At 40.6% G+C, this 26,583-nt stretch overlaps 2 protein-coding genes across 2 annotated transcripts; one reads left to right on the top strand and one right to left on the bottom strand.

The window, feature by feature from the left end:
• The first annotated feature begins 182 nt into the window (after window positions 1-182).
• On the top strand, window positions 183-12,323 carry LOC149288763 (transient receptor potential cation channel subfamily V member 6-like). Its single transcript, XM_089491456.1, has 15 exons — window positions 183-325; window positions 4,699-4,796; window positions 5,115-5,237; window positions 5,558-5,698; window positions 6,230-6,328; window positions 6,420-6,592; window positions 6,995-7,141; window positions 7,244-7,456; window positions 8,101-8,187; window positions 8,701-8,777; window positions 9,290-9,455; window positions 10,077-10,143; window positions 10,671-10,939; window positions 11,480-11,586; window positions 12,059-12,323. The coding sequence occupies exons 1-15, from the start codon at window positions 183-185 to the stop codon at window positions 12,321-12,323; spliced, it is 2,175 nt and encodes a 724-aa protein (XP_089347582.1).
• A 1,441-nt stretch (window positions 12,324-13,764) lies between these two features.
• LOC149288764 (transient receptor potential cation channel subfamily V member 5-like) lies at window positions 13,765-26,231 on the bottom strand. The gene is made up of 15 exons (XM_089491457.1): window positions 26,164-26,231; window positions 22,990-23,087; window positions 21,195-21,317; window positions 20,747-20,887; window positions 18,626-18,724; window positions 17,798-17,967; window positions 17,512-17,658; window positions 17,210-17,422; window positions 16,963-17,049; window positions 16,518-16,594; window positions 16,204-16,369; window positions 15,904-15,970; window positions 15,326-15,594; window positions 14,624-14,730; window positions 13,765-14,224 (listed from the first exon to the last, which is right to left on the bottom strand). Exons 1-15 carry the CDS (start codon window positions 26,229-26,231, stop codon window positions 13,765-13,767), a joined length of 2,292 nt encoding a protein of 763 aa, XP_089347583.1.
• Window positions 26,232-26,583: the final 352 nt, after the last annotated feature.

Raw genomic sequence — 26,583 nt, forward strand, 5'->3', positions numbered from 1 at the left:
AAATAAAAGAATGTGTCTGCAAACACCTATACGTTACTGTATAATACATTCGTTATATCCCGGGATCTCACTCACCTGCGATGCAGCTCTTTGTGAGTCGGAACGTCTCCCTGGTAAAATGCTTGTCCTCGTTCTGAGATTTATTGCCTAATTTTAGTGATGCTGACGATGGTGGGGGAAAGATGGGACGTTCTGTTGGTCATCACTCAGTAGACCAGCACTTGGCCAACTTCACGCTCATTGAGCGCGTGGACATTCTGGCAGGTGCCCTGTGGAACTTGTTTAATGCCAATGGAATGGTTGGACGATATAATATGTGGTCTTTGTACGTTCTTAATTCGGGGTAAAAAAGGTGAAAAGGCTACCTTGTCTGGCTTCTGAAGACTGATGTATATTTGGAGTCACGCAGCCTGGTGGGTGTAATTCGCTTAAGAGAAGGACTTACTGAATGAGAACAGATTACTAAAGGACTTTGGTTTCATTTAATTAATAGAATTATGAGCCAAAATGAATCATTTTCCTTGAAACTGTTAACCTTTCCTTAACCTAGAGGAATTTATATGAATTTTGTGTCTGTTTAGAGCAGGGGTGCTCAAACTGCGGCCCTCCAGCTGCTGCAGGACTACATCTCCCATACTCCTCAGCCAGCCCCTTAGCTGAAGGAGCATTATGGGAGATGTAGTCCTGCAGCAGCTGGAGGGCCGCAGTTTGAGCATCCCTGGTTTAGAGCCTCTAGAGATTCCAGAGAGCATTCAGAGGGGGCAACTAAAAAGATGAATGGTTTACAGGATAAAACCAGGAAAGAACAAAGGATCTCGATCTGTCCGGCTTGGAGGAGAGAAGTGAGAGAGGGGAGAAAGACATTTAAATACTTAAAGGGATTCAGTACAGGGGGGAAGTTTGTTTTAAAGAAGGAGAAAAGTTACAACAAGAGACCATCATCTAAAACTAGAGGGTCAGAGGCTGAGATGGAATGGAAGGAGGTTTACTTTACTGAGGGTGGTAGATCCAGGAGCCATATGCCTGTCCTATTCATGTTTAAATTAATCCACAAGAAAAAGCACCAGACTTTTTTTCCTTATTAAAACTAAGTCTGGTCTTTTTAATCCACGTTGCTTTATTTACTCCATGAAACCGGCCCAACTGGGATTTTTATTGGTTTATCTGGTGTTGAAACCAAATGTTCATAAGTGTGGTGAGCGAAAGTGAACTTGCAAACATTACGTATATATACTTATGCACGGTGCGTGGCGATCAGTGACTGGCATTTACTTGCTTCAAAATAATGGTAAAAAGAGACCTTTTTGCATACCAAGAATATACGCCATTGTCTCTATTTGAGGAGTTATTTCTATAGCTACCGCTTTACTGTTCTCTTGCTTTGATAAAAAGGTGGTGGATAAGTGGAACAGCCTTCCAACAGAAGTGGTTAATACAGCGAGGGAATTTAAACATGCATGGGATCGGCATACGGCTCCTGAACTTAAGACGAGGCCAATGACTGATTAAGGTTTGAGTCTTTTCAGGAAAGACGGGCAGACTAAGAGGGGGCCGATCTGCCGACAAATTCTGTTTTCATGAAATAGACTGTAAATACAGCAGCTGAACACTAGATGTCGCTATTGTAATGTGAATGGATCAATGGTCAATGACCACACCTGACCACCAGGGGCAGCACAACCATTGTCTTTATGAATTAGGGCTGAATAGATACTGTATAATATTATGGATACATTGTTACTGTTCTGTTAACAGGTTCTGTTTTTGTCCAGTGTTTTTGTTTTATTGTAAACTATGTATCAGTTAGTGATCTTCAGTTAGTGATATGTAGCCATTACTACCCCATTAAGGACCATGTGACTTGAATATTATGCCATCTTTTGTCGACATATAAATGACTTGATATTTTTTTATGTTGGAGAAAAATTCATATAAGAACAAGAGGGATTTTATCATCCTTGCGACCAATGAAATGGTCCAATAAGCGAGAACATTGCTTCTGCGTCCAGCGCCATTTGTTATTCTGTTGACTGGTTCGCTTTGACGTTTTGTTTCGTCTTCCATACTTCACCTTGGAGGCAGATATCAATTTATCATCTGCCTCTCTGGTTTACTCATTAGTAATACTAGTTATAACGAAAATTATTAGACGGGGACTTTTTATGGTTGAGCGTCCACAGGCACTAGTTCAAATTAACCTGTTAAATGCCATAACATTACATTACATTTATTTATAAAGCGCCTGTATTACGGTATGTATTTCTGCCCTTGGAGTCACACCACGACATAGTTTTGTTTCCAGCCCCAGGGGAGGTTATCTCGCTCCCTGTATAGTATGTCACATAAGTCCTTCATCAGGTCTCTCCGCATTCTTGAGCTTACATTGGGCTTCCTGTTATCCTCCCTCCTCTAAACACTTCAGACCTGTCTGGTTATCGAGTCCTTTCCTGATCAGACAGGCGAATATGGAACTTTAATCTTCAAAACCACCTGCGGACAAATAACCTGTTCACAAGGGCTGCCCCAGTACCACCTCGTGCAATATTATGGCGCTATAATAGAGAGGAGACACCCGCTTGGCACCTGTACCTACTTACTATTGACCAGGATAAAGGTGAGTAACCTTTCACTTGGGCTGGCTGTATCTCTATATGACTATTTGAGCATTAATCCATTGATAGCCCATCGTAAGATCCTGAATGTAAGACGACCCTATAGGAAACAAGTTTTACCAGTAAATGTTAATTCATGTAAACTATTTTTTTAAATAAAAGCTATGATTAAGAAAAATATTTTTTGTTTTTATTTCCCTTTGTTTTCCAACCTGTCCCCCAATTATGCACATCTGCCTCCAGGCTTACCACTCCTATATGGCACTGTGGCCCATGATATGGCACTTTGGCCCCTTTTAACCCTCTAAATGCCACTGTGCCCCATGATATGCCTTTTGACCCCCTATGTGCCACTCTGCCTCCAGAAATGCCTTATACCCCTATATGCCACTCTGGCATTTAGGGGGTTAAAAGGCATATTAGGGGGCAGAGTAGCATATAGGGAGGTATAAGGTATTTCAGGAGGCAGAGTGGCGTATAGAGGGTTAAAAGGCATTTCTGGAGGCAGAGTGGCATTGAGGGGGTTAAAAGGCATTTCATAGAGCACTCTGCCTACAGAAATGCCTTATGCCCCCCATTTAACACTCCACTGCCCCCCACACACACACTTACCGGTGCTTTCGACTTCCTGCTGTGTAGCCGGGGCAGAGTGTAGACGTGTACGCGATTCGCGAAGGCAACTTGGCAATACAGATGTATTGAATAAGATAAATTTTATGTAAATATATTGTGTGATATCACTGCAGCCCAGAGAACAGCCGCTTTATTACCCTCTATGTTTATTTATTTTTATTCATTTTTTCTTTCTTTATTTTTTATTTCTACGTAATTAAATTTTCTTTTTTTTTTGTGTGGTATTTATAGAGTTTTCTACATCACAAATCTCCTGTAGATAGTTAGATAATTTACATTCTGCTATTTCACCTATTTTAGGCATGACTTTCCTAACCTGAAAGTCAAGATGATCCAGAAAAGCATCCATGATCTTTGCTTCTGTATCGGCGGCTTGGGATGTATGGAAAAGGAGGTCAACACAGACCTTCTACAGCAAAAAAGGTACCTAATTCACATTCGAATTATTATTAATACGATCGCTGGCCATGCTGATAGAATGTTTAGGGGTACATATATTAATTGATTTAGATCAGTGCTCACTTAATTAAGCAGTAAGCACATAAGGCGATCTATACATTGAGCTAACAGAACTGCAGGCAAAGGTATAGATCAACAAGAAATGGGTTTTAGAATTATTTATTATTATTATTTGTATTATTATTATTATTTAAATATTATTTATTGTTATTATTATTATTTGTATTATTATTATTATTTTATTATTAAAATATTATTATTATTATTATTATTATTTTATTATCATCATTATTATTTTTATTATCATCATTAGTACTGTCATTATTATTACTTTATATAGCACCATCATATTCCGCAGCGCTGTACAAAATGCTGTTCAACAACTGCAATAGAGAATAATGAATTTACATACGGTGCCGAATGCTGATGTCACAAATGAGGGACTGATCCTGCGACCATATCCCTAATTGTTCTTGTTTTTTTTAAGTTATTTATAGAAGATCTTTCTATTATTTGTATTAATTTTCTAAATCCCGGTTAAGTGTTAAAGCACAAAAGTACCATGATTGTAAATCACAATTGTAAATACGGGTTTAAAATTCCAGTGTTACATCCTATTGTCAACCTTTATGGGGATCTTGGGTGAATTTGTGTGAATTTTTTGTAAAATGTTTAATTAGCATTTTTTCAGGCAAAGTAAAGCACTACGCAGTCAAGTCAGATGTGCAAAAACAAGCAGGTTTTGGTGAAATGAGTTCCTAAAATTAGTTCTTTTTGGGTTTTACCCTCCAAAATAAAGAAACAAATTATCTACATTTCTACTTTCCCTTAAAAAGGAAAAAAAAAGTTTCTCCGAGAGACAACCAACCGTTTGGTTGGTAGGTCTGATGACATCAGGACGTATTTTTTTCTTGATTTGCTACATAGAACGTTCCATGCGATCGTTAGAATCATTGGAAGCCTCGTCCAGGAACAATTTCTCTTTTTTTTGTAGTATTTGGGAATTACCTCTGCTTCTCGCTGCTAAAGAGAATAACGTCGAACTTCTCAGGGAGCTCCTCGCGTCGGAAAAATGTGACCCTTTTCAGAGAGGTTAGTGAAAGAAACATCTCACTGTCTTGCTTCTTTCCCAATAGTTTGTTTTTCTTGGGTCTGTTGGCATCCCAGCCACACTCAATAATGTTGGTAGGTAAATGGAACAGCCTCCCAGGAGAAGTGGTAGAGGGTAATACAGTGAGAGTATGAAAGATGCATGGGATAGACATACGGCTCCTGAATCTAAGACGAGACCAACGACTGATTAAGGTTTGAGTCTTTACAGCAGGAGAAACGGGCGACTAGACGGGGGCCGAATGGGGCCGATCTGCCGGCTGTTTCTATGTTTCTATGTAACCGAATTTACTTTTTCAGGAGCTATAGGAGAAACAGCTCTTCACATGGCGGCTCTGTACGACAACTTAGAAATAGCCGAACTTCTCTTAACGGAGGCTCCTTACCTGGTGAATCTTCCAATGACATCTGAAACCTACCAAGGTCAGACAGGTCGACAACAATACATTTCTGGATTCTACGCGTTCTTCTTTATCCAACCATCAACCTTATTCTTGCAAAACTGTCAGCATTACACAAATCGATAAAAATGGGCAAATTATTAGTAAAAATCTATATTTTTTTTGCTTTTATTTGGTATATTTTAAACATTTTTGTTACCATTAAGTATATTTGTAAGCTTTTACTTTCCTTATCTAGAAGTATTTATGCACGTTGGACATGGCTTCCCACCAGAATTCATATATATTATCACGTCTCATACGACCTTCAATGGAAACTCATGATTCTGGCTCTTCTTCCAGGACAGACGGCTCTGCACATCGCGGCCGTCAATCAGAACATGAACCTCGTCCGCATCCTGATCCAGAGAGGGGCCGACGTCTCCTTGCCTCGGGCAACCGGGAACTTCTTTACCCAGAAAGCCCAAAATCTCTTTTATTTCGGTGAGCCAACAAATTAAACAGTGGAATTAAACATCAAATAATCAAAAAAGTTTTATTAAAATATTTATGTATTAGAATGTATTATATTTTATCGATATATAGTTTATATTTTTTTATTTTATTTATTACTTTTTTTACTATCATCAAAATGTGTTTTATGGTTGATAGACCGCCGAGAATTAATGTAGTTTTATTATTCTGTATTAACCTGATTTATCGATATCCAGACCCTGATATTATCTGTATATATTCTACCCCTATAGACCAGTGCATTATTATTACCAGTTAATAATGAATGAATAATTAATAATAATTCTATTTCACTATGCTTTATATGTGAATATCCACGAATGATATCTAATAAATATAATATTTTTTTCCCACCGTATTAACCATTTCTCTAAGTCAAATTGTTACAATACATACTACTTGTTGTGTCCTGTCTACCCATTGTACAGCGCTACGGAATTTGATGGCGCTATATAAAACAATAAATAATAATAATAATTTCTAGTTATTCTGTATCCCCAGGGGAGCACATCCTGACATTTGCGGCTTGTGTGGGAAACGGTGAACTTGTGAAGTTACTTGTAGCTAATGGGGCAAACTTGAGAGCTCAGGATTGTCTGGGTAAGAACCAAAGGGAATTCTCCCCAACTAAATCTCAGATGAGACCCCCCGTGTCCCCTCTTGAGACCATTACTGCTTTCTTTCCTTTCAGGAAACACAGTCCTTCACATCCTCGTCCTGCAGCCCAACAAAACCATCGCCTGCCAAATGTTTGATCTGCTCACGTCTCTTGATTGCGACCGTAGATACCCCTGTCTAAACCAGATTGAAAATAATCAGGGCCTAACGCCCCTAAAGATGGCGGCGGCAGAAGGTAATGTCACGGTGAGTGAATATTCCGAAAACGTACGGTCTTACTTCGCTCATAGAAGTCGGCCGGCGCGTCAAATTGTGAAGATGCACGGAATGAATTGTTTGATTCCATCCTATACGTAATCAGGGATACAAACCCAAAGGCCATGGAGGCAAACGTTGAATCAAAAGTCAACAAGGATACCAAAAATAACAAAGTCTATGAACTAGGGACAGAGATGACGGGCGATTTCCTACAAAAATAAAATATGTGCCTTTGCTACAAAGTTGACCCTGACAATAGTAACCATTACATTTATTAGAAGATTAGTAGCAACAACGCTTGTCCGTCCGTCCGTCGTGGTGAATTAAGATCGCTCTGTGCCTGATGTTATCACCAATAATAACCACAGCCTTTACCCTAATACCTTTCAGATGTTCCAGCACCTAATGCAAAAAGATGTTAAAAAAGTCTGGTCGATGGGTCCTGCTTCGTACACGTTGTACGACCTCACGGAAATCGATTCCTGGGGCTCTCCGTGCTCCGTGCTCCATCTGCTGGTTTCTTCTAACAAGTCCGAGGTGACAAGATGCCAAAATTCCGAATTCTTTATCTTACTCTGCAGTTCCATCCTTTTCTTATCACCTTATAACTTTATTTTCCTTCTCATCCTTCGTGGTCAGGCCCGTCGAATCTTGGATCTCTCTCCGGTGAAAGATTTGGTAAATGAGAAGTGGCGAAGCTTCGGTCGCTCTTACTTCTGCTTCCTTGCTGCCGTCTATGTGCTCTATATGATTTGCGTGTCTCTTTGCTGTGCCAACCGTCCGCTCAAGCCACTCGAAAAAAACGGGACGGATCCCCGGGACATCACTCTGCTGGTACAAGCCAACCTTCTGGTAGGAGAACATTTTATGGATGTCATCGAATTCAAACAGCAAGTTATCTATTCACTAAAAGTAAAAATGCTGTTAGATTAAAAGCTGTCGTGTTTGAGAGCTTCAACTCCCACTCGTGTTGTGATTTGAGTGGCACTCAAAAGCTAGTGAGCTACTGACAATCACCAATGACACGTTGACCGATGGGGCTTCAATTGCCTTGATCGTCTCGTTGATAGCCCCATTTGTCAGCCTCTCTAATTTATCGAAGGTCTGATGTTTTTTTTGGGTCATTTACCCACATCTGAGGATTCGAGTTGATTTTGTCCACTTAAAGCGAATTTTAAACTAAAAAAAAAAGGCAATTTGATTCAACTTGTAGCTGCCAAGATTTCCACTGATACAGTCGAGCAGTCAGTCGAGAGTTATATAGTTGTTGAGTAAACTTTTGTGATTAGACAATATATGACATTTCAGCCAACTTGGTTTAAATTGACCAGACAACTATACATTTCTGCTTCAAATGCACCCAAAACCTTGTTCTAATTAATTATTTATTATATTTTTATATATTATTTATATATATATATACACATATATACATAAATAAATATGTACATATGTATAGATATATATAGATAATTTTGTCATTAATCTCTTTCTAGGATTCCTACCAAACTCCGATGGCTGAGTTAAGACTAGTGGGTGAGCTGATCACAGTCATTGGAGCGGTGGCTATGCTTCTTCTCAAGGTAAAACACATTGAGTGTTTGTAGATGAATGAAAGATACATTCCTTCTATGTAACAAACCTTCACTGTCAAGACATTCCCGCTGCTTGCTTGGCGCTTCAATGTCACTCGCTTTTCCAACGTCGAATATATGGAACGCTCTCGTAATTTATTAGAAGAAGCCCACATGTACCTTAAATGAGCTTTAAATAGGGTATGGTGGTCAAGATTTAATTACTGGAGACTTAACCGTCCTGATATGTGATTCTTTTATTACAGTCTATGTGAGAACTAAACCATAGAAAAATAAAATATGTCTATCCCATGCATGTTTAATACCCTCACTGTATTACCCTCTACCACTTCTGCTGGGAGGCTGTTCAGCTATCTACCATACTTTCAGTGACGTAAAAATGATAGAGTTATCATTAGAGTTGCCAGAAAGGCAATTATGTTCTAAAAGTTCTTCCGTACAACAAAGGAACGTAGACATCATCCAGCTCTAAATACTCACGCGTCTCCATTCCTTGTGCAGATCCCAGTACTGATGAGCGTTCGGAATATTTCCTTTTTCACCGACACGGTCTCCGGAGGGGTTTTTCATCTCATCCTGTGAGTAACTAGATGATGTATTAAAACACGCGCCACGACGAGGGAGAAATTCCCCCCAAACTCCATGGACAAATTCCATTCCTCAATCAAGGACTTAGCGCATTCAGAGCCCTCCAGGGCTGGACTGGCGATGGTGGGGAGGGCCTGGCACTTTAAGGCCGGTGGCCGCCTGATGACATGAGTGTGACTGGTAGCTGGATATGCGGTTTTATGTTCACGTAGTGCGCGGCTGGGCATATCTTGATGCTGGTTGAGTCCGTGGGGGCTGTTGGCCAGCGGCCTGTTGGGCATTTGCCCCGTGTGCCAGATGGCCAGATGTGAAGAAAGTCCTTCTCTGCTCGAATGGACCCTCTAATCCTCACATCTGGCCTCATATTCTATCCCGTCCTCATCACGTCAATCACGTATGTAGAATGTTCTAGAGGCGAATGGACTAAGTATATTGTTGTACCCCAATCCCTCTCCTCCTCCCCATACCCCGTAGACCTCATGCTCCGTCATTGTCTCCTCAGCGTGTCTTTCTCCTGCCTCATCCTGTTGACCCTGGTCCTGAGGCTCACGGATTCCGGAGGGGAGGTGGTCCCCATGTCTCTGGCCCTGGTCCTCGGCTGGTGTTATCTCATGTACTTTGCCCGAGGGTTTCAAATGCTCGGCCCATTTACTGTCATGATCCACAAAGTAAGTAAAACTCTTTCCCATTATCCGAAAGTTCTTTTGGAACACGGAGACGATAAGCGTTCATAACGACACAATCGTGGAGATCTCGTTATTTAATAATCACGTATTGGTACAAAATTCATCACCGATTGTTATATTTTGTTGCATAATCACAAAATTAGTTAATATAATTGTTGCAATTTTGTTATCTGAAACATTCATTAAAAAACATTACTTAATTACTTGAATGCTTACATTGGCAGTAAAATTAAAAAAATACATTTTTTGACATGGTCTCGATATTCTTGATCACTCTTGAAACTCTCCAACCAACTTGCCAATGTTTCGAGGGAACTTTAAAAAAAAATTAAAAAATATTATTTTTATTTATTATTTAAATATTATCTAATCGCATTTTTTTTAAATTAATATGGACCAATGTCCTTTTTTTTTACAGAAAAGAAATCCAGTCCATTTTCTAGTTAATCTTAAATAACAAAATCCAGACCAAGCAGCACCATTTATTGATTTCTATAAAAATAATTAGTAATCGTATCAGTCTTTTGAATGTTTGACCCTTTTTATCAATTATTTGCTTGTTTAAATATATCACAGAGGTTTTTTTTTTTTTTTTTTACACAGATAATGTTTGGAGACCTGCTGAGGTTCTTCTGGCTCATGGTGATCGTCATTATTGGTTTTGGAACAGGTGTTACATTTTATCAGAAAGACTCATCTTACAATCTCCTTCCCGAAGCCAAAATCACAACCCTGTCTCAATAAACCAATATACTCAGTTGCTATGGTGATAAAGCCACATTTTAAACTTTGCATTAGAATCTTTTTGCACATTTAACCCCAACTTTCTTCTTTCCTTTCCCCCAATCTTTCATCTTTCTCTCTTTCTCTTGCACTTCTATTTAACGTGAAACTCTCTCTTACTTTTTCTCTTTTTTTTTCTCCCCTCTCTTGTTTTTTTCCATTCTTTCTTTCATATGCCATCAATTTTTTCTTATTTTTTCTGCTTTTCTCCCATTTTTCTGCTCCCTCTTTTTTCTTTCTCCATCTTTTTTGCCATTTATCTCCTCTCCGCAGCTCCTCTCTTCCTTATTATCCTTCTCCTTTCTCCAGACATTCTCTCTCCCTGATTGTCCTCACTCCCCACCGCGTCACGTCTTCTCCTCTTGACCTGACATTGGCCGTAAATATATACAACGTGTTCCATTTTCTTTCCAGCCTTCTATGTGATTTTCCAAAGCGAGGACCCCGCATACATGGGGATGTTTTACAGTTACCCCATGTCACTCTACAGCACCTACCAACTCTTCATCAATGTCATGGACGCCCCTGATATTTACGACGTTGACCTTCCTTTGGTCTTCAGCTTCATCTACTTTCCCTTCACGTTGATTTCCACCCTGTTGATGCTGAACCTGCTAATTGCCATGATGGGCGATACCTACTGGAGGGTGGCGCAGGAGAGAGACAAGCTGTGGAGGGCACAGGTCAGCGGGGATAATCGCCGTTCTGTTACATTGTATCCTGGCCAGCTTGATGACAATCTTACTAAATAAGAAGAAGGAACGTATAAACTAAACAGAAAAACAGAAAATAAATTCCCCCAATTGACCCCTAATTTTATAACGTAATACTGACCATGACCATTATTACTAAAATACCCTGAGAAGCTTCAGATATTTACCCTTTAATGACCCATTATGAATATTTGATGTAGTGACTCACAAAATGTGTTACCCAATTGGCTCTTATTCTGTCCTCATGGAAACCTTGACTTCATGGAGTCACCTAAATTCAAGCAGGGATATCAACCACCATTTTGGTAGCAAAAGCACCTTAGATATGATCACGGTCGTATAGAATAGGAAGGAGTCAGCTTTAAGGTCCGCTTGGTTCTAACCAGTACAAACTTGCATAAATGATCTCACCAACTGATATTTGCCCTCTTCCAGGAATATAAGCCACGCTACCCGCCCTGCCTGTATGACCGTCATTATTCATAACAATTTCTTTGCCATCCCACGCAGCTTGCAGCCATCACGGTGATGTTGGAAAGTAAACTCCCCCGATACTTCTGGCCCCGACTCGGTGTCTGCGGGTCCAAGTACGGGCTTGGGAACCGCTGGTATTTGTGGTAAGTGAAGCTCCGGCGAAATTAGCGATAAAACAGGAAGATGAATAAATAATAACTCCGTCCATCAAACCGAGGGCCATCAAACTTACAGCATCCGATAGCAGATGGCGTGTTACAATGTATCTGATTGACATCCCATGTAAATAATGCATGATGGCTTAGATGGAACTGAAGGACGTTTTACTTTACTGAGAGGGTGGTAGATGAGTGGAACAGCCTCCCAGCAGAAGTTTTAGAGGCTAATACAGTGAGGGGATTAAACATGCATGGGATAGACATACGGCTCCTGAATCTAAGACAAGACCAACGACCGATCAGTTTTCACAATGAATCCACATTCATTACAACTAACCAAAAATACATATTGTCGCACTTATACCTGGCGTAATAATACCCTTTAACCCACGATCTTCCTGAGCGAATTCACTTTCGATTTTACCGCTTTTTATTTTGCTGATTTTTATTGTTTTAGCGTGAAAGACACCCAGGATCCTCAGAAGTCAGGAACCGTCCCGCCCAACAAGACTGAAACCATGCAGAACACATCCGGGAAAACCATCCCCAAAATACAAATCTCCCCCCTTCTGGAGGATGAGGAGCAGAGAGACCTGGTAGAACCGTTGGCCGAAAGAAGGTCAAGCCGAGGCTGGCAAATCGTACGGAGGGCAACCATCGACCAGTTACAAGGGATGGACGTGTTGGCCGGAGAATCGGAACACGAAGTCTTTCATATCTAGACATTTCTACAGAACGTGAAAAAGCACCACGCAGAACACGGATTGTTGGATAATCACTGCCAGGAAACGCTTCATTTATTATTACATTGACTTATGACACGGACTTGGTTAGCATCACTATGAATTACGTTGGGGAGATGATGTCATAACACATCAAGTGGTTCTGTAGGACGTCCACCCTTATTATTATTTCAGATTATTAAGAAATTATAAACCCTTCAAATTTTAGGGAGGGACGTCAATGAAAAAAAGGTTAATAAAAATGTAATAGAAATACATTTTTGGTCATTTTTTTTTTAATTTATGAGCCTGAATGTAGTTTTATTCAATGTTATGCATAAGAAAACATTATGATTTAACGTACCTCCCACCCATCGCATTTTCCATAGGATAGTCCCAATTTTCAGAAGTTGGCAGATCACAGATGGGGGGCATTAAGTCATATCAAGCCACGCCGTGTTTTAAAAGGCACGCAGCACCTTTTAGTGCAGTCTATGGTGGCTATGCTGGCTCGGTACAGCATTCAAAGTGTAAATGGGCCGGTCCTGGAGATCAGAAATCTCTCCTGTAACCCCTCTCCCTTTACATTTACCCCCTATCATTAAAAAAAAAAATGTAACAACTACGTAACAATGTTACCAGATTGCAATACGAAATATACATTAGAAACCCATACCCATGAAGAGCAGCCGTCTTAATTCCCTTTCTAAAGATATTCATGCTTATTTAATAAATAATTGCTAAAAATGAAATGTTAAACGTTTCTATCGAAGTCATCAAGAGTTTAAATAGACAATTCTTAATACGTTTGTACCCGACGGGCATTCTGTAACTCGGTTACCTATATCAGCTCCTTCCATAAAGCAGCTTTTACGTGGAGTTTTACCTCTTTTAGTGTAGTTTTGGGAGCGAATGTTAGTTTGAGATACTTTGTGATAATTGAGAGGTCAGTCAAAACCAAGAGCTACACCCATAACACTTTTTATTGATAAAAATAGTGATGTTTTTGCTTCTAAAATTTTTTTTTTTTTTTTTTTTTTGCATTTTTTATTATAATTTTTATTTTTATTTTTTTTTTACAAAAGTGGCTTATTTTTATATCATGTGATCCCACAGATCCACGATGCAAATGTATCATCCTTATTTAAACCCTTACTGCGCGGGTACATTTGTGTGGCAGACAAACGGTTAACAGCAGCGACACTATAATATGGCGTGTAACAGTTTTAGGCCCCTTTTAATGTCTTAATCATTTACGTTAAAACAATCCTGGTTCATTTTGGGGTAACACCAAGAAAGTCAGTCAGTTTTGGCCGGCACCTTCTTCCGTTTTGGCTTTCCCCGGGGCCACAGTCAGTTTTAGCATCCGCTACTGCATAGCTCTGGCATTCTAAAAGACCCACAACATCTAGCCGTGATTACACCTTAGGTCATGCATTTGTCACACGTGGTGTATCTCCTCCAACTCCTCTGTGCTACTCTGTGGTATATGTCCACGTAGCTGCTCAATGGTGATTGACCTCACGATCTGCCAGCCACGGCCACTGGCCTTTCTCACTGGAACCGTCCTGTTTCCTGAAGCTGTGGGGTCTGTCCTTGTGTCTTCTACACATATTTGAGGCAACTCAAGTCTGGTTGCACATGGGTTATCTTGCCCAGAAAATGGACCTTGGTTCCGTAGGTAACCCAGCGTTTGCATGCTTTTCGAAGGTTCGTTGTCCTCAGTGAACTCGAAGGTTGGGAGATTTCCTGGGACGCTGTAGATTATCCCCTTGGTCAAATGGATATTCCTGGTACGAGGCTTCTCAGGTTTAGGTTTCTGGTGTTCGTTTTCTGGACCTTGGAACGCCTCGACGTAACGGCGAATCTTCTGCTGGCTGAGGTCCCTCCTGGCCACCACTCTGCAAATAGAACCAGATAAGACCAAGATTTATTCCAAATGATCAAAAAATGTATAATAAACCTTCCAAATGTAAATTCTCATCATTATTTTATCTTCAAAAGTGATATTATCCACCACTGGTCGTCCGATGGTTTGTGTAGAGAGTTTTCTCGATGCACATCCACAAAAGTTAACAAAAGCCAACAACTCATATTTGCAAATGATCTGTGGTAGAACATTTTCAAAGTGGATACCAATAAAAAATAAGAATGTGTGGGAGAATTAACAGAAAGCTTAAGAAATATATATATATATATATATATATATATATATATATATATATATATATATATATATACACATACACACACACATTTTTTTTTTACTGTTGAAATAGTTCAAGTGATGGTGAACTCACCGGAGGTACCAGCGATCCCCCAGTCCATAATCTCTGCCACAGACACCCGATCGTTGCCATAGGCAACGTGGAAGTTTTCTCTCCAGCATCACGGTGGTGGCTGCGACCTGGAAGGTAGGCCGAGGAAGGGGATATTATAAAATTTAACTAAATTGACAAACGGGTCAAGAGTAGCCAATATGTGGTTCCTCAATCGGCATTTAATACAAACAAAAAAACAAAAAAAAAATCCTAAATAATAATGGACAGCATTTAATTTAGCAAAACGTCTGCATAAATTCTAACTTTGGTCCAGCATATCTCCCTAAGCGTGGCATTTTTTTGTGGGAGAGTAAGTAAGGTAGGAGACTGGGCCTAGTCTTTAACTCCATCCGCCTATACTCTCCCACGGAAGGTGTCCCAACTTGGACACATGTACATAAGGTCGATTCGTTTTTTTTTTTTATTTTTTATTTCTGGAGACAACCATTTATTACACATATGTACGCAAAACATCATAATAGAGAGATTTCTGACAGGGCAGCAATTCCGGACTTAGTTTCTTAGATGCAGAAAACAACATTTTCTCAATTTATTCTACAAATATTCCTGAAGATAAGTCATAAAAAAAAATAAAAAAAATAAAATAAAAAAATAAATAAAAAGGAGCTCTGATCAACTGAAAGAGTAACGTGAATGGAGAGGTCAGATGTCGCTCAATACCTGTGCTCTCCACAGCTCATCCCGCTCTTGCGCCACCCGCCAGTGCGTGTCCCCCATCATAGCAATCAGGAGGTTCAGCATCAACAGGTTTGCAATGACCGTAAAGGTGAAGTAGATAATACTGAAAATGTAAGGGAGGTCCACATCATAATTTGTCGGGGAGTTGATGACATTCAAGAAAAGCTCAAAGGTGCTGAAGAGAGACATGGGGTAGCTGTAGAAATGCCCCAGCTTGGACGCATCCTCCGTCTGGAATATGATATAAAAAGCTGGGGAGACAGAGAGAATTGGTTCCTATGAAGATCAACCAACATTTTCTTGACAATACATTAAATAGCTTAATATTTAATCTGTGGGTTTCGCCATGTCCATTGGTTTTGAACTGTTCCATAAAGGTACTCAGCCAATCAGAAGCAAGAGAATCATTGATATGCCAAAAACGTCCACAAAATATAAATCAATCTCAACTTGATGGCTTCCAACGGTACCAAGCGCACAAAGTTTAGTAAAGTTATTATTAATTATTATTAATATATGGCGATTCTTCCATAAGATCAACCCACGTATGATTTACTTACCGGTAGCAAAGCCAAATATGACGACAGCCATTAACCAGCAGAACCGCAACAGGTCCCCGAAAATCATCTGGAGAGAACAGAGTAGAATTAAGGGATTAGTGGAGGACGTTTCTATGGAAGGAGCTAAGAAAGCATAAGAAGCAAATTGAAGAACTTGTGGTGAAATACTCTCTGAAGGTTGAACATAGCTTATTTAGACCTCACTCTGGCGCCAACTGACATTATAGAGGTTAGTAACGGTCTTGGGTTTTGTGAGATGTTCGTTAACTGGTAGACTATCATCCCTTTAATTCTCCTTACTTTGTGAATCATGATGGTGAAAGGTCCGAGCATCTGGAAACCTCGGGCAAAGTACATGACGTAGCACCATCCGAGAACCAACACCATGGACATGGGGACCACCTCTCCGTCTGTGTTAGTGAGTCTCAAGATAAGGGTCACCAGGATCAGGCAAGGAAAGGAGATGCTGTCCGGGCACAGAAAATTCAAAACGATTAAAAAAAATAAATTTTTTTTTTTATAACAAATACTTTCTTTTATATAGTGCCATCATATTTTGTGCAAATATAATATTTAGTGTTCTATACAGAAATATAAAATTCCGCAACACTTACATAATAAGGGTGAACGGCCCACCCTGGACAGCTTGCGTGAGGTACCTAGGATTTTTTATCTGCAGCAAGTCAGGGATCTGAAAGGAAAATCGGGAAGATTGTTGAAATTCTAGAACTGAAGATCTTCTAGTTTATTTCACCCTTTCTGGGTCGTTCTCTCCACCGAATGGAGAATCAGGGGGCAGGTCAATGGAAGAGCCGCCATTTTGTTGGACGTTCGCACCAGGTTATGCCCGTGGCGATGGGGACGAAGATATAGAAAAGATAGAAGATGTGGAAGGGGTTGGCAGAGAAGGGAAACTGTTGGAGAACACGAGAGCTAGTGTGAGTAAGCGCGCCAAACTTTACAATCGCTACGTCAACATCTACTCAAAAGAAGGGAGCTTTTAAGTTGTTTTTTTTTTCTTGTTGGAAAATATAAACTTACACACATCAGGATATTTACCTTCAGCAGCAGAATTATTATTGCCCCGATAACACTGATCATTTCCCCACCAAGACGGGCGAGGTCTTCAGGTGTGGAATAGGCTTCCTGCAGAAAAACAGCCCAAAGTTACTGAAGAAATATTTCCATTTTGAGATAAAGTGACAATTTTTTTAAATTTTTGTAACCCATTACACATATATTTTCAGCATAATTGAAGAAAATGACTATTGTGATATATAAAATACATAGTTCACCCTTTATTCACCTTTAGGGATTTTTGCACAAATATTGTGATGTCCCTGGGGTTCGTGGAATTTTCGGTTTTGGATTTTAGAGGCCGGTTGACACAACAGAAAGAGACGCAGGCCATGTATAGGATGTAGAGGACCGCCAACGACCAGAAATAGGGCCGGCCAAACCTCTGCCACTTCCTATTAACCAGCTCCTTAACCGGGGAGAGGTCCAGAATCCGACGCGCCTGGAAATTAACCAGACACGTTTGGATGAATTGATGCACAATAATAAAACCAAACCCTAGAGCTATCTTTAATCGGGTCATCCCGTTACCTCTTTCTTTTCTCCAGAAACCACAAGATTGAGGACAGACTTGGGGTCCCCCCACGTGTCAATCTCAGTCAGGTCATAAAGGTAACAGCTAATAGGGCCAAAGGTCCATTGGATCTGTCTTCTCTTCTGAACCAGATGCTGAAACATCTAGAATATGAATAAATATATAAAAACTTAGATATTCCATTAAGCCTACATGATGAGAACGGTCAACTCTTCCATTGGCTTCCATCCTAAAGATGGCTTTAAGTTCTCTAGCACTCCGGATGTGTTGTAGTTGACGTACCACAGTGTTACCCTCTCCTGCGGCCGTCTTTAGAGGCGTGAGACCGTCATTGTTGCAGATGTCCTCTAATGATCCTACTTTCTCTTTGTGATAGGCCAGGATGAGGTCATACATTTGACAGGCGGCCATCTTGTGCGGCTGAAATGCCAGAATGTGAAGGACGGTGTTACCTGTGGACAGATAAGAAAATGCATAACCTTGAATTAACTTTTGCTCCAAAAACAAAAATATATACAATTTTAATTTCCTTGTCCGGTATGACTTTGGGGTAGGACATAACGCGCTAGCTTACAAGCGGAACTTCATTTACAGAAATACAAGATTTAAAAAAAAAAAAAAAAAAAAAAAGAAGAAGAATGCAAAACAAGAGAAAAAGGTTCCGCAAAAACAAAACAAATATATAATCCTCATTTTTTTCCTTAATGTGCAAATTCAGGAAACTTTTCTTATTTCTGCTTTGACTAGTTCATGACACAATGGCCATTTTCTCAGGATTGTGTTCTCTGTCATCTATTTGTAAATATTTAGAAATGCCAAATTAACAAAACTTGGAGTCTCATCACATCAGATGTCAAGTATTATAAATGTGAACGATCGAAACAAAACCCTTTGCTTTTCACCAACTTCCATTTTTTTGATCCAGGCCAAGTTTGCCTTCATGAAGGTCGATGAATGGCTGGCCGGCCGGCCAACAAGCAGCAGAAAAAAAAAGGAAGCAACGGGGCAGGGTGAGCGGTTCCAACTACCACCAACGATCAGGAAAACCTAATTGTGTTCAGTATTTTGGGTCCGTAATAGCCCCAGTAACTCAACAGAACCATTCTGTACCCAGCGAGTCTTTGGCCTCCGGATCTGCTCCATGCAGAAGTAATAACCGAACAAGCTCAGCATTCCCCACGCAGGCAGCGAACGACAGAACGTGTTCTCCTGGAAGGGGAGGAAAAAATAAAGACAGCAAGAGACGTCGTTAGCTGGAAAATAATAAAAAAAAAAATCTTATTTGAATTGAAACACAAAATATTACATGGTTATATATTACATAAAGAATGTATATTTCTTACATATCGCATACAAACGCACATTCCTGTCGCACACAAACGCATTTCACCTTTGGACTGTAGTAAATAGGTTACCCCAGTGCGGTGGGATGAGGCGTTCCATTATTCACATCCTATAGCAAATATATCTTTAGGGTGTTTCCAATGAAATTGACCGCATTAACCCTTAAGATATGCTGCAGGTGGAGTAGATACAAAGTTACTGATTTCAATGGTTATCGTTCTCTTAACGTTCTATTCCTGTTACCCAGGGATGTAAATTCACAGATTAAGAGAGAAATGCATTTAAAATTGCTAGAGTAATTTATTCACAGAATTGGCAAATATTGTTTTACAATCTGAATAAATAATAATTTTATTTAATGCAACCAAAACCACAAATGAAAGTACATATGTACTTTAATGCAAATTACACCCGTAGCGTAAAATTCTGTAGTGGGGTTATAATAAGGCCCCACCTGTGTGCATGCACAGAAAGTGGCATGAAATCACACTATGAAGGAGATGTTCCACTGCAGCTCTGGAGCTGCAGCTTCTCCTAAAGGCAAGTGACATATTTTATGAATGTATGGTTCGGAAGGCTGCCTGGGACAGCGGAAAGTCGACACATCCCCAAGACTGTGACAAAAACAAGTGATGAGTACATTGCGTGCCTTATGGATCTTGTATCATACACTGTACATTATACACTAAAGAATGAGGAAATTCAGGTCTGGCATAAATAAAACCAAAATCAGATACGGCCACTGACTAGACTCAAAACTACATGACAGGCAACGAAAGAGGAAATATCAGAGAAGCCGCCAAAAATCTACCAGTTTACCCAAAACAATAAGCAGAACATCAACAACTCCACCTCGTGAACTCGTTCCTCTGTTTGTTCTCCGCTGGTTCCTCACCTCGATCAGTCCGTAGTACACAGAATAAAGACGTACACACACAGAACAATCCATCATGTTATATAAGGTGACAGAGTTTTGGGGACCAATCCCAAATATCTCCGACAGGCCAAGTCCAACATCTCGCTAAGACCAGTCATCGAGATGGTGACGAGAAAGGTCTTTGTCATAGGCCACCTTGTCCACTTGGAGACATAATGGCTTCTACATAGGATACTTGCAGCTTTTCACTCTTTATTCTACTAGATTTTTGGGACAAACGGAACTTGGCTTCTCCGTTGAGCCCTGCGGTAGCTTTAACGTTTACAAAATGTAAAATACGGAGCCTGGACAACCAATCAGTAAACTGTATCCGCTTCAACTACAGACTCCATTTTTAAGGTTAATCTGGATATATCATTTTTCCTACCACTTTTTTTTTTTTTTTTTTTTTTTCCTGGCCCGAAAATTCTGAGCTTGTTGCCTCGTTTTGGGGGCTTCATACGAATCGCCGAATTTACCAAAATTCTGTAAATTTGCAACTAATACAAATTTGAATGCACAAGTCAAAGAGAGAGCATGACCCGATATCTGACATGACTAGAGGGATGCAGGTTTCAAGGCACATGGTTAGTGCGGCTGGTGGTGGGCTGTAGCCATGTGACTTTTGTGCGGTTTGAGAGCCGTTTCCCTAAAAAAGGTATTTTGTGCTTCCACCTGGTCGTGTGAAGATCGGAGACATGCGCGCCAAAGCGGTAGGGCCACAGTGAAAGCTGAAGCCATGCTCTCCATGGGCTGAACTCCGCTATATACAACCCCTTCCTTCCCTCCTTGGTTGAAGTCTAAGGGAGGTCTGGGAGACCTCAAAAGGGGGCAGTAAGGAATAAAAATTTTAAAAACTGCATGTAGGTCACTGGATAATGCTAATAAGAGATTAATATATGACCCCAATATCATAACTATTAGAACCGTAGAGCGTTGTATACAAGGAGTTAGGCGTATCATGTTCTTACCGTAATAGAAAGAGTTGGTGGCCTTCAGTTTGAAGAACGTCCCCATGGCCCGCGCAGTAGACACGTCTGCTCCTTTGTCGATCAGCTCCCGGGCGATCGCTACGTTTTGACGCATCACGGCGATGTGCAAAGCAGTCTGGCCTGGAGAAGAGAGTCCGTCGGAAATCAACATAACGACAAATACATTGGACTTCATACACCGGAACGACCAGAGAAAGATTCAACACATGCACATGGACTATAAGCCACATTTCTTTAAAAAAAAAACAAAAAACAAAAAAAAAACACTAAACTACGAAATTAAAAGTTTCCATGGAGTCACAAGTAGGGAAAAATAACCATTTAATAGGTTACTAAGGTCAAAATGACGACAGAAGAATGATGAAGAAGGAACGCATGTATGACGGAATGACGCAATGTCCACTTCCCTTGGAGAAGATGCGCTTACCTTCATACAACTCAGAAACCATGGGTTGGTTAACCAGATCAGGGGCTTCTTCTAAGAGGACCTTCACCGCTTCGACATTGTCATACAGGACGGCCAGGTGTAACGCGGTCTCCCCGACGGCTCCTGATATAAAATGAGGCATTAGAACGACATGAAGCAACAGAGCAGGTTTTACTTCATCCGGAAAGCTCAGGACCTGAACCTGATGGTCTGGATGATAATAAACAATTAAACCCATTCATGGACCTTTATGGTAATGAAACGCTTGGGCTGGAACCAACAGAAACAGGACAACTTCCACATTTCAAGTAAGTTACTGCAGGAGTTATTTATATATATAATATATATATATAAAAATGAATTAAGGAGGTTACAACTAGAATATTTGGTAAAAATGCACAGAAATATAACCCCCCAGCGCTATATACAGTAATATAACCCCCCCAGCGCTATATACAGTAATATAACCCCCCAGCGCTATATACAGTAATATAACCCCCCCAGCGCTATATACAGTAATAGAACCCCCAGCGCTGTATACAGTAATAGAACCCCCAGCGCTATATACAGTAATATAACCCCCCAGCGCTTTATACAGTAATATAACCCCCAGCGCTATATACAGTAATATAACCCCCAGCGCTATATACAGTAATATAACCCCCCAACGCTGTATACAGAAATAGAACCCCCCAACGCTGTATACAGAAATAGAACCCCCAGCGCTGTATACAGAAATAGAACCCCCCAGCGCTGTATACAGTAATAGAACCCCCCAGCGCTGTATACAGTAATAGAACCCCCAGCGCTGTATACAGTAATATAACCCCCCAGCACTGTATACAGTAATATAACCCCCCAGCACTGTATACAGTAATATAACCCCCCCAGCGCTGTATACAGTAATATAACCCCCAGCGCTGTATACAGTAATATAACCCCCAGCGCTTTATACAGTAATAACCCCCACCGCTGTATACAGTAATAGAACCCCCAGCCCTGTATACAGTAATAGAACCCCCAGCGCTGTATACAGTAATAACCCCCAGCGCTGTATACAGTAATAACCCGCAGCGCTGTATACAGTAATAACCCCCAGCGCTGTATACAGTAATATAACCCCCAGCGCTGTATACAGTAATATAACCCCCAGCGCTTTATACAGTAATAACCCCCCACCGCTGTATACAGTAATAGAACCCCCAGCGCTGTATACAGTAATAGAACCCCCAGCGCTGTATACAGTAATAACCCGCAGCGCTGTATACAGTAATAACCCCCAGCGCTGTATACAGCAACATTGGTCGGCATTAACGAAAACCTGGTTTTATCCGATTTGCTCCAATAAACTCCCTTTATCTGCAGACCTGGAGCAGCCATTGCTGTTAAACACCACACTGAGCTGATGCTTTATGGCAATGCTAATGAAATCAGCTCCTCCATAGCCTTTCATTAGTCAGAGAGTCTAACTGGGTGATTAAGACTGAGCCATTCTATTGTTCCCCAAAGGCAGTATGATAAGGAGTCGGGGGGTTTAGTAGATCGGGGCTCAGATAACAGAGGGAGAACCTCATACAAACGGCTGATATTCAGCTGCCTGAAAACATTATGGAAAACTAGAACCGTTATAAAAAAAGAGAAAACAGATTTAAAATCCATTTTTAAAATATTTCTGATACTTGGAATAAAAACATGGTGGGAGACCCATTGCAGAGATGTATCTGTTTGAGTAGAACAGAATTGGAGATGCTTTTAGATAAACCCCAGAAAACCTCAAAAATTGTGAGTTATTTACCTCTCTGGAAGCGGTCGGTGGATTTACACGCCAATAACTTTTTAAGCGTCCTCACGCGGTTCTTCTGTGCGGAACAAAGCAGCGGGATCTCCTGGATTCTAAAAACAGACGAGACAGCGCGGAATGTAGGAGGACAACATCAGAATCATTCATCAACCTTACATCCGCGCAAAAGATTCCAAGGATGGTTTATGAGAAGTCACACTTAGCCCATTGTCAGGTGGGATCCCCGCCCCCCAACCTGCCCAAAATGTTTATATCATATCAAAAATGGTTAAAAAGACAAAAAAACAAAACAAAAAAAAAAAAACAACCCTTGCCCCTCTTTTCTAGGAGCCCAGCCGGGCTTGAGGGTTCTACACGCTTCAAAAACCACAATAATGCATTATTCATAAACACGGCATTTATTTTCTTACTCCGTTACATCAAACCTCAAAATGCCGCATGAAAAGTCCTGGTAAAGCCCCTCTTATGGTCGCTCTGACCCTTTAAGATGCTGAGGGGTATATATTATACAAGTGGAAGGGCACATGCTGGCAGCAGGTCCGGTGGAGAGCAGCCAGTCCCGCTCTATTGGGTCTCGAAGCTCCCTGTGGCGCCGCTGCTTAGCGGGCCGCTTATAGGGCCGGCCCATTAACATGATGGCGAACTTTTACAGCATGGCCTTAAATTGGAGTGCTGGGATATGACATCATATCCTGATGTCCAGCGTAAGAGCAGAGGCCCGGTGGGGCCGACGGGTGGCGGTGCCATGGATTAGTAAAAATAAATGAAATAAAATGATAGAGCTAGCTGAGAATTTGAGAAGTGCATGGAAAAAAACCAAAACGCACATTTTTATATTACTTTTTTTTTTGGGCCAGTGAAGAGGTCTTCTAAAATTAGGCGAAGAATGTTAGACTCTTTAAAGTTGTTTTGTGAACCCTTTCGGGTGAATGGTACTGTAAAGATCAAAGTGTCAGATTCCAGAACGGATCTTCCTCCCCGATAAGGAATAAGACAATGGACGTAAATATTTGCCGAAACCCCCGGAGGTTACTATCTACTAAACGAGGTCAGACTCTCGGGTCACCTCTCATACAGACCGGGGCATGCGAGGATTTATTGGACTATTGTGATTTCCTATTCTTTCAAATGTAATAATTCTGTAACTACACGCAAAATAAAAAAAAAGCAAAAAACCCCATCATTCCTAAGATCACTAAATGCCAAAACCCTTCCCAGAAATAGCATTTTAGGCCATTCATATTTTTTCAGGGCATGCTTAACTGTCATGTGACATGTAGCATTTGATGGCAGATTGGGCCCCCATTCGAACCCCGTCCAAGTCGCCTGTTGCTCCTCCTGTAAAGACTCAAACCTTAATCAGTCGTTGGTCTCGTCTTAAATTCAGGAGCCGTATGTCTATCCCATGCATGTTTAATACCCTCACTGTATTACCCTCTACCACTTCTGCTGGGAGGATGTTCCACTTATCTACCACCCTCTCGGTAAAGAAAAACCATCTCAAAATTAGCTAATAATAGGCCAAGAAGTAAAAAAAAAAAAACGTTGCTAAAATCAAAACTGTTCCTTTTAAGTGTTTGAAGGAGAGGTGAATAAAACGGGGCAAACAATTCAAGGAGGTTGTTTTTGTTCAATTTTAGCAAGTGAGAAATAAACCGGTTTCGTGTTTTTGGGACAACACAACTCCTGAAGTGTTTTATAAACATGGATCTTGAAATGACTGACAGGCATCAGTGAGTTCCCATCCTTCAATTTGTATTACGGGCCTCGACTGGAGCCACTTATTAAAGGAAATTGTAAAAAAGGTGGGAAATCATTAATTATATATATTGAATTTTAACAATTAACTCAATGTTTTTATTTTATTTCTTTAAATTTAGTTGCACTCAACAGATTAAGACAAGGCTGGGTTCTAAAATAAGCCAAGGATCCGTATTATCCAATTCCTGCCCTTATATATCAGCTCTCCTTCTCTCTCGTGCTCCACCCTTACAAAAGCTTCAAGAACCAATAAACCACAAAAAAAAAAACCATATATGACCCACTAAGGTCTTTAATGTGACAACAAGCCTGGCGAAAATTCCATAAAGAATATTATATTACGTAAGTAATTTACTAGTGTCCGTTCTATCAACCACTCCACGCCCATGGCCCTCCATCCCATCAACCACTCCATGCCCATGGCCCTCCATCCCATCAACCACTCCATGCCCATGGCCCTCCATCCCATCAACCACTCCATGCCAATGGCCCTCCATCCCATCAACCACTCCATGTCAATGGCCCTCCATCCCATCAACCACTCCATGCCAATGGCCCTCCACCCTACCAACCACTCCATGCCAATGGCCTCCACCCTACTATCCTCTCCATCCCAATAGCCCCAATCCTACCAACCTCTTCATCCCAATGGCCCCCATCCTACCAACCACTCCATGCCAGTTGTTCTCCATAATACCAACCACTCCATGCCAGTTGTTCTCCATCCTACCAACATCTCCATATCCATTGCCCACCATCCTAACCTCTCCATCCCATTGGCCCTCTAAATTACAGATGTTGGAGAACTAATAGATGTTTAGTGGTCTGTATGCAATAGTGGGGGTAATTACAACAATAACAAATAAACACTGTGGCAGGGACTAGCTGGGTCCACAAGGCATTTTTCTTTAGATGTTTGTAACCTGCATTCACAAAAAAAGCCATAAATTAAGCTGTCAGGCAGAGCCGCCGCTTCACATACAGGAACAACATGTTTTTCAAAGAGGTTAGTGGTTTTACCCAAACGTATTTTTACAGGATGATGGCTCCGAGGGATCGAAACACCCTGGGGGTTACGTTTCAGCAGCAAAGCTTGAGAAGTGGTTTTAGCAACATAGTAATCCATAAAATGTTTGGAACCATAACCAGAATAATTTTTCCCCAAAAAATTAAAGGCTTTAAGGAGGTAGAATTATTCTGACCTTTCTAAGGTCATCTATTTTGCATAAAGAATTCTAGGTCCAACATAGAATTCTTTATGATTATCAGGGAATTGCTATGGAGACCCCTAGCTTTGGTTCCCTAGATAAAGCTGAAATGATGACTTTGTAGAAGTCTTTTTTTTTTTTTTTTATTTTTTTTTTTTTATTTATTTATTTTTTTATTTAGGAAAAAGAAAAATCTCACCGTTTCTGTTGCAACAAATTGATTTCGCAGATATTGTCCTCTTGCTTTCTCCCAAACCAGAGGACCATATTGACCTCCGATGGCTTCGCTCTGGGTGATTTCACTCTTAGAATGCCGAGTTTGTTACAAACGAAGCGTAGCCCAAAATGTGTCCGGAAAACGGCGTTATCCTCATAGAGGCGAGAGAAAAAAATACACCAAAGTAGCCAGGAGTTACTGAAACTAAGCTTTCAGGTCCACAAATACCAGGGGTGAAATTTCTAACACAACCTGCTGTAGTTTCTGGTGAATTCATGATAAAATTGTTCACATGTTCAAGTTGGAAGTTCTCTCCTTAGTCATGAAATTTGCATTTCCAAAGGATTGTCAGCTCTGCAGATCAGTTGTCCACGTGGTCGCCACCTTTACCAAAAATAATTA

This window comes from Sceloporus occidentalis, unplaced genomic scaffold, assembly GCF_023333645.1.
Source record: "Sceloporus occidentalis isolate IW3139 unplaced genomic scaffold, rSceOcc1.0.p SCAF_50, whole genome shotgun sequence".
Lineage (NCBI taxonomy): Eukaryota > Metazoa > Chordata > Lepidosauria > Squamata > Phrynosomatidae > Sceloporus > Sceloporus occidentalis.

Coding starts and splice junctions, on each gene's coding strand:
- LOC149288763 (XM_089491456.1), top strand. CDS start 183: ATGGGACGTTCTGTTGGTCATCACTCAGTAGACCAGCACTTGGCCAAC. Junction 7,142..7,243: donor TTTCTTCTAACAAGTCCGAG/GTGACAAGATGC, acceptor CTTCGTGGTCAG/GCCCGTCGAATCTTGGATCT. Junction 10,144..10,670: donor CATTATTGGTTTTGGAACAG/GTGTTACATTTT, acceptor TTTTCTTTCCAG/CCTTCTATGTGATTTTCCAA.
- LOC149288764 (XM_089491457.1), bottom strand. CDS start 26,231: ATGGTCCTCTGGTTTGGGAGAAAGCAAGAGGACAATATCTGCGAAATC. Junction 16,595..16,962: donor TAATAATTCTGCTGCTGAAG/GTAAATATCCTG, acceptor TTTTCCTTTCAG/ATCCCTGACTTGCTGCAGAT. Junction 15,971..16,203: donor TCACCATCATGATTCACAAA/GTAAGGAGAATT, acceptor TGTTCTCTCCAG/ATGATTTTCGGGGACCTGTT.